An 8,769-nucleotide genomic window follows, 5' to 3' on the forward strand; every position below is an offset into this window, starting at 1 on the left:
AGGACCGTTGACGTCGGAGTGGTTCATGCCGCTTTTCACGCTGGATTGGAAATCCCGACCAAGAGGCCTCCTGGTCATCGGAGACCCCTGGGTGGTCAGTGTCAGTGCAGGGTGGCCCCCTGTCCCTCCCCCTGGAATGTGCACACCTTGGCATTGCCCAGCTGGCACCTTGGCACTGCCATTCTGGCACTGTCAAGGTGCCCAAATGGCACTGCCAAGCTGGCAGGAGCACTGCCTGGGTGCCAGGGTGTCAGTGCAAGGGTCCCTGAGTGCCGGAGTGGCACTGCCATGGGTCAGGGCGTAATGGGGGCCATGCTCATGAAATCAAGGTGGGGGGGGGGGGGGGGGTTGAAGGGTGGGAGTGTGCATGGCATGTAAGTCGGAGCATCCAGGAGGTTAGCCTTACTCTAAGGTGCAGATTACCACCAAGGAAGCTGAGGCTTTTATTATTCAATCCCTTCGCCTTGGGGTCCTCGGGTGAGCGCTGTTTGGTACTGGTCCCCACAAACGGGGACCGGACGGAATGGCACTTGTGGGGGGTCTCCACTGAGATTGGAGGCCCCCACCTGCATGCCCTTTGGGCAGGGTGGTGTTCTGACACTACTGGTGTCACCTGGGTACCCCGGCAGTGCCAGCCTGCCACCCTGGAAGTGCCACCTGGGTGCCAGCCTGGTGCTGCCAATGTGCCATGTGGCACTGCTAGCTGGCAGTGGTACTACCAGGGTGCTAGGTTGGCACTGTCAAGGTGCCAAGCTGGCATTTTGTGCGCCTGGGCGGTCGGACTGGTGTTGCCCGCTGTGAGTGTTGAGGGGTGCGGGGGGCCGGCGGGGGGGGCTCTCCCATGTTGCGTTCAGGCTGTGGGGAGGTCGGGGATTTTCTTCTGAGCCTCGAAGATCGGGCACCATTTAAAAATGACGCCCGATCTCCCGTTGCAACAGGGTGTTCCAGCGAGCAGTGCTTCCCATTGTAAAACACGGGCCTATGTGCGACTTCGGCCACACATTCCCTGTTTATGCCCCTCATTCAGCACGAGTCACGTTGAATAGCCATGCAGCACTGCGAGTGCTGGGAAACACGCGGCTAAATGCGCTCGCTCAGGAACTTTGTTCCCCTTTGGGAAGATCGCACCCTAAGTGTGGGCTAAACCCGTGAGAAATTCCCCCAGGGCTTAAAAAAATGGCTACGTGACATTGGATAGCAGTGGGGAACTCACAGGCAGAGCTGGCTGGAAACCCCCGGAAAAACCCGCCACAAATTAACCTTTCTGGAGAATCACACCCTAAGTGTTCCTGCTACGACTGAATAACATGTGATTCACATTTCCATTTGGGCACTATTCATTCTACGGATGCGATCTTAATGCCTCGGTACATTTGCGCTCAAGTGTAACGAGGCCGGTGAAAAGCGAGAGTGGCGAAAAACGAGATCGGCGCTGGTTGCCAAACAGTTTCCAATGCAACTGGCCCATTCCCACAGGCAAAATCGGGATCTAGCCGTAGCATGACAAGAAACCGATTATCACCACTTAAACCCCATTTCCATACAAACAGCAAGAGAGATCCCAGGGTAGGGGAGCCTCCGCAGTGGGGCCATGGGAGAGTGGGGGGGGGGGGGGGGGGGGGGCGTGCTGGGTGGGGGGGGGGGGGGGGCAACCTGGGGGTGCAATCGCTTATGGCACCACCATGCCAAACTGTGGTGGTATGATTTGCATAGCTGTCTGCCATTGGTGCAGAACACCGGCTTACCATTGGCCCTGGTCGGTAATGTGCCTCTCGACCGATTGGTTGAGACCAGTCATGTGACGGCTCTCCGATTGGTCGAGAGGCTGAGTTAACCACGCCTCCATATCGAGGTATAAATAGCCAGAACGCCCGGCGGTCGTCCATTTACTGTAGTCGACCGCAGGGCTAACTTCTAGCTCATTAAAGCCTAACTTTTGTACAGCAACTCGTCTCGCGTTCGATTGATGGTTCAACAAACCCTGGATCCCAACCCCATTCCGGGGGAAACCCTTGTTCTTGCTAGTCTGCCCCATCGATCGCCCAGGACTCTGCTGTGCGGCTGAAGGCTATCGCCAACAGGGAATTGGCAATCGTGGTTAAGTGAGCACTTGACACATGCCAAGTGGATTCCCGTGCGTAGGCGGGCCATGTAGCATGTGGGAGTCATTGCCCAGCATTCCAATCAAACATTGATGCCTGGACACTGTGTGGGAGTCAGCACCACACACGCAGCAGCCAACATGGGAACATCCAGGGGATGGGACACAGCTCTCGGTACATGTCCACGGCCCTGGAGTTCACCTTGGGACGGAGGGGCAGCTGGTTCGAGCCCTGGCTGCCCCTGCATCATCTAGCCCTGCCAGTCCTGGCAGTTCCCCATGGTCCGCACCATTGTGTCGACGCCCTCAGCGATGTTCCTCAGTGACTGGGCCATGCTTTGCAGTGCCTCAGCTATACCTATCTGAAAGCGGGATATGTCCGTCAGAACATCATCAAGGTCAGCCTGGTACTGGGTGCCATCCCCCAGTGAGTCATACATTGTGCCGAGACCCTCAGCCATGGTCGCCACCAACTGCGCGATGTCTTGGACACCTTCACTCACGGTGCCGAGGCCGTGCACCATGTTCTCCACTGTGGTCACCACTCTAACAATGTTGGCCTCGATGCCACTCATTGTCGATGCCCTCTCCTGCACCCGTTGTCTCTGGGACTTCTCTAAGTGGCTATGGATCTGCTGGAGTGACGCTGACATCTCCCTCTGAATGTCCCGGCCTCTCCCTAACATCTCCATCAGCTCCGGGAAACCCACTCCCAGAGGCTCAGCATCAGGCTGGGACCCAGCTGGGTCCTGGGGTCCAGCAGATCTCCAACTGCTGTTTTGCCCGAGGGTTCCTGCCTCCACCTGATGTGCATCAGCTGCAGTGTGGTGCTCACCAGTGTGCCCCAGGAGTCTGTCTGCTAAAATGTCCCACCGAGATGTATATATTTGGCCTGGTGGAGGGTGGGGATGACAGATGTGCCTCAACTATTATTGTGGCATCCTTGGAGCTCTCCTCTGAGGTCTCCTCCTCGGAGTCAGGAGAGGGGGCCACCCGGGATGTCCGGCGCCATCGGCCGGAGGACCTGCAGGAAAATGGACATGTGGTCAGTGGGAGGGATGGGTCAGTCAATAAGGAAATCACTACTCACGTTTGACATGTCCCCCGGGCGTAGTCCGGTGGTTCCTCACCTCTGCGGCGTCCGCCAGCTTCCGTGTTGGTGACCGTCCTGTCCTCGGCCACTTCCGTCATGTCCTGGGCATGATCCTGGGCATGGGTGATGAGGATTCTCAACTCCGGCATCCCTAAGAACAAAGGACAAAGAAAAGTACAGCACAGGAACAGGCCCTTCGGCCCTCCAAGCCCGCGCCGACCATGCTGCCCGTCTAAACTAAAATCTTCTACACTTCCGGGGTCCATATCCCTCTATTCCCATCCTATTCAGGGGATGGTTTAGCACAGTGGGCCAAATAGCTGACTTGCAATGCAGAACAAGGCCAGCTGCGCAGGTTCAATTCCCGTACTGGCCTCCCCGAACAGGCGCCAGAATGTGGCGACTAGGTGCTTTTCACAGTAACTTCATTGAAGCCTACTTGTGACAATAAGTGATTATTATTATTATTAGTTGTCAAGATGCCCCTTAAACGTCGCAATCGTTCCTGCTTCCACCACCTCCTCCGGCAGCGTGTTCCAAGCACCCACTACCCTCTGTGTAAATATTTTCCCTCGCACTTTTCCTCTAAACCTTGCCCCTCGCACCTTAAACCTATGCCTCCTAGTAATTGACAGTTCTACCCTGGGAAAAAGTCTCTGACTATCCACTCTGTCTATGCCCCTCATAATTTTGTAGACACTTTGCCAGTCTGGGCCCTCTCCTGCCGATTGTGGGAGAGCTTTTCCTGAGGAGACATAGAGCATCATTAGACACATGTGTGGTTCACAGTGATGGGAGAGGGGGTGTGAAGGTGAGGTTGAGGGGCTGGGGGAGGGAGGGCTGGGGGTCACTTGGAGAGTTGGTGGGTGGATGCTCCCTTGGTGGTGGTGGGAGGGGCTAGTGGGGTGCTTAGTGTCTATTCACTCGTGCTGCTCGGTGTAGGCCATTGACCTTCTTCCTGCACTGAAGGCCAGTCCTCTTGGTCGTACTGTTGGAGCTGACTGCTGCCGCCACCTCATCCTAGGCAGCACAGGTTGCGTTGTGGATCACACTCCGGGACTCCCAGGGAACAGGACATCCCTCCTGATGCACAATCAATGGACACGTGTAATGAACTCCAATTGGCTTTATTGGTTGGCCAATTGGAGTATGAGCTCCCTCAATGATAGCTCATTGAGGGGCCCCATATAATCACCTGTGTAGGCTTTGTGAGCCAGTCTTAAGTTGACTGGACTGCTAGCAGCACTGTTTGTAGCTGCTCCTGTAATATCGTTATTGTAAATAAATATTGGTGTGACGACGGAACTCCTGCCTGCCGTGGATTACTACAGTGGCGACGAGGTAAACTACGAATTTTGCGGAGACCAGCTGCCGCACTCGGAGGGTAAGTCTTGCCATTTTAAAAATGCCGTTTTTTGGGAGGTTAGAGGCATTCGACCCGGCTATTGAGGACTGGCCCCAGTATGTGGAGAGAATGTGTTACTTCTTCCGGGCAAATGATACACTGACGGATGAAAGGAGACGGCTTATCCTGCTATCGGCGTGCGGACCCTCCGCTTTCGCCATTATACGTAGTCTGACTTATCCCGATGCGCCGGACACGAAAACTTTCCAAGAAGTAACGGAATTGGTGAAAGAGCACTACGACCCAAAACCACCCCTCATTTTGCGTAGGTACAGATTCTACACAGCGAAGCGGGAAGACAGGGAGTCAGTCATGAATTTCTTGACCCGCCTGAGAAGGCTGGCGGAAAAATGTGAGTTCGGCCCGACACTAAATGAAATGCTTCGGGACCGGTTAGTGTGTGCTATAAACGACCTCACAATACAGAAACGCCTGTTGGCGGAAACGGAGCTAGACTGCAGGCAGGCGTTACAGCTCGCACTGTCCCTAGAAAAGGCAGCAAGTGGGGCGCAGGAACTACAGGGCACGCCAATGGAGGTAGATACCTGTGAGAGGGACTACCACAACGGGTCCTGCTACCAGATAGCCACTCTCAGGAAAAACCTGAGGAATAGAGGGAAAAAGGAAAACCCCAGAACTGCCCCAAAGTCTGCCAGGACTAACTGGAGACAGAGGGAAGTACCGGCTGAGGCTCCCCCAACAGAGAAGGACCGTTTCTGGCACCAGACAGAGTGGGGTAACAACGACAGAAACCCTAGAAGGAGGTGGCAAAACAGGAATAGCAGGTGGGGATGCAGGGAAGTACACAACCTAGACGCCCCATCCTCCTCCGAAGGGGAACAATTATATAATATTACAACGAAGAAAACAGAACCCATCAGGATTACCCCACGGGTGAACAGGCAGCCGCCAATAATGGAAATAGACACGGGTGCCGCCGTATCAGTAATGGGAGTGGCAGCATTTAGAAAAATCAAAGATGGACTCCAGCTACTAACCCTAACAAAAACATCAACAAAACTTAAAACCTACACGGGGGAACCCCTGGAAGTTCTGGGCACGACTCATGTACCCGTGGAATATGAGAAACAATTGCTCAGATTACCGTTGGTGATAGTAGAGGGCTCCGGACCGAGCTTAATTGGACGGAACTGGCTGAAAGACCTGAAATTAGATTGGATGAAAATTTTCCAGAGTGGAAGCGGGCAGTTGAGTGGAGTACTCCAAAAATACCCGGAGGTCTTCCAGGAAGGTTTGGGGGAAATCGTAGGCGCCAAAGCAACTTTGCACGTGGACCCAGAAGCTCTTCCGAAATTTTGTAAGGCCAGGCCGGTACCTTTTGCATTAAGGAAGAAAGTAGATGACGAAATAGAAAGGTTACAGCGCGACGGCATTATCAGACCAGTACAGTTCTCGAAATGGGCAGTGCCGGTGGTACCAATTTTGAAGCCAGACGGCTCGATACGTCTCTGTGGAGATTTCAAACAGACAGTAAACAAATACGCACTGCTGGACAAATACCCAATCCCGAAAATAGACGACCTATATGCCAAATTGGCAGGTGGGCTTTTGTTCACAAAACTAGACATGAGCCACGCCTACCTGCAGTTAAAACTGGACAAGGGCTCCCAGAAGTTCGCTACGATCAACACTCTGAAGGGCCTTTTTCGTTATACTAGGCTACCTTTTGGAGTGTCATCAGCCTGCGCTATATTCCAGCGTACGATGGAAAATATTCTGCAGGGACTACCGCAGGTGGTGATTTATTTGGACGATGTCTTAATCACGGGTAGGACAAACAGGGAACACTTAAGGAACCTGGAGGAGGTGCTCAGGCGTTTCGCAAAGGCAGGTGTACGGCTAAACAGGGAAAAATGTGTTTTTCTGGCCCCACAAGTGACGTACCTGGGATATAAAGTAGACGAGTCAGGCTTACATTCATTAGAAGACAGAGTAAGGGCAATAAAAGAATCCCCAGCTCCCACCACGGTCCATGAGTTACGATCATTTCTAGGGTTGGTAACCTATTATGGAAAATTTATTGAAAATAGGGCGTCCATCCTAGAACCCCTCCACCAGCTACTAAAAAAGGGGCAAGAATGGAAATGGTCCGCCCACCAAAACCGAGCATTTAGGGACATTAAGGAACAGCTGTCATCCGAAAATGTCCTAGAGCATTATGACCCAAGGAAGGAGTTGGTGGTCACTTGTGATGCATCCCCCTACGGGGTAGGAGCCGTCTTAGCCCATAGAGGAAGGAATGGGGAAGAACGGCCAATAGCCTACGCTTTGAGGACCTTGGCGATGGCTGAGAGGAAGTACGCCCAAATCAAGAAGGAAGGACTGGCGGTGATATTCGCAGTAAAAAAATTTCACCAGTATCTGTACGGGCGGAAATTCACCATAGTGACGGACCATAAGCTATTATTAGGGTTATTCAAAGAAGACAAGTCAATACCCCCGATTGCATCAGCTAGAATCCAACGCTGGGCGTTGCTACTGGCGGCATATAGATACGTTCTGGAGCACAGACCGGAAACGCGTGTAGCACATGCAGATGCTTTGAGCAGACTTCCGCTCCCGGACACTCCGCCGCAAATACCAAAAGTAGAGGAGACAGTAATGACTCTAATTTTTTTGGACACCCTACCAGTAGACGCACAACATATTCGGTTGTGGGTGCAAAAAGACCTAGTTTTAGCCAAGATGAAGCATTTACTGCTAACAGGGGAACTGGAAAGACCAGTGGAGCCCCAGATGCACCCATACTGGAGCAGAAGGAACCAAATAACTGTCGAAGACGGTATCCTATTATGGGGAGCCCGGGTAATCGTCCCAGCTCAGGGCCGTCAGGCAATCTTAACTGAGTTACATCACAGACACCCAGGGGTGTCTAAAATGAAGATGCTAGCTCGAAGCTACGTTTGGTGGCCAGGTTTGGACACAGACATAGCAGCCTTGGTACGTCGGTGCCAGGAGTGCCAACAGGGGCAAAGAGTGCCACCAGCGGCGCCATTGCACCCATGGGAATGGCCAGGCAGACCGTGGACCCGCCTGCATATTGACCACGCTGGCCCTTTCATAGGCTCAATGTTTTTGGTGATAGTGGACGCCCACTCCAAATGGTTGGACGTCCACCAGGTAAACACGGCAAGCACAGCATCGACAATTGAAAAGCTCAGGGCCTCATTTGCAACACATGGACTTCCGGAAGTATTGGTGTCAGACAACGGAACAGCATTCACAAGTGGGGAATTTGGAAAATTCCTGAAGGAAAACGGAGTCCGTCACATCAAAACGGCCCCTTACCATCCAGCGACCAACGGCCTGGCAGAGAGAGCGGTCCAGACACTTAAAGCGGGACTTAAGAAGCAGCCGGCAGCGTCAATAGACACAAAGCTCTCCCGCTGGCTGTTTGATTACAGGACCACACTGCATTCCACAACGGGCATACCGCCAGCTGAACTCTTAATGGGAAGGCGGCTGCGAACGAGGCTGAGTCTCCTTTTCCCAAATGTAACGGGGAAAGTGGAGAAACAACAGAAGGCCCAACGCAGGGGACATGATAATAGTCGGCAGCAGAGATATTTCCTGGTGGGGGTACCGGTTTGGGTCAAGAATTATGGGAATGGACCAACGTGGGTCAAAGGCACGGTAGAGTCCCAAACAGGGCCCATATCCTATGAGGTTTCAATAGGAGGTAAGGTACTGAAGAAACACCCAGACCAAATAAGGGCAGTGGAACCACACCTGGAGGCAGGCGAAGCAGGACCGCCTCAAGCTGGGATAGCCCAGACGGAAAGGATACCCACACCCCAGCCCCAAGCAATTTCTCCAGACCCTGTCATCCAGTCATCAGAGTCGGAGATGGACACACACGACGAGGCCGCCGCGACACCTCTCCCCGAGGAGGAGGAACAACTTCCAAGGAGGTTGTCAAGGAAAAGACGGGCACCTATAAGGTACACCCCGCCCACTTCGGAGAACGACCCGGCGGACAACACCGAGGTGACAGACCCAGACATGAGGAGCAGGAAGAAGCTCAGAGGAATGCCAGATGGCAGGAATTCCTCGGACCTTGGGGGGGGGGGGGGGGGGGGGGGGGGAGGGGTGTAATGAACTCCAATTGGCTTTATTGGTTGGCCAATTGGAGTATGAGCTCCCTCAATG

At 53.5% G+C, this 8,769-nt stretch overlaps 1 protein-coding gene across 1 annotated transcript; it reads left to right on the forward strand.

Moving 5' to 3' along the window:
* Positions 1 to 5,514: 5,514 nt before the first annotated feature.
* On the forward strand, positions 5,515 to 8,277 carry LOC119959608 (uncharacterized protein K02A2.6-like; the record flags this gene model as incomplete). Its single annotated transcript, XM_038787940.1, has 1 exon — positions 5,515 to 8,277. A coding segment is annotated over exon 1 (2,763 nt), but the record flags the coding sequence as incomplete, so codon positions are not given.
* Between the last annotated feature and the right edge of the window lie 492 nt (positions 8,278 to 8,769).

The sequence above is a fragment of the Scyliorhinus canicula genome, chromosome 1 (genome assembly GCF_902713615.1).
Source record: "Scyliorhinus canicula chromosome 1, sScyCan1.1, whole genome shotgun sequence".
NCBI lineage: Eukaryota > Metazoa > Chordata > Chondrichthyes > Carcharhiniformes > Scyliorhinidae > Scyliorhinus > Scyliorhinus canicula.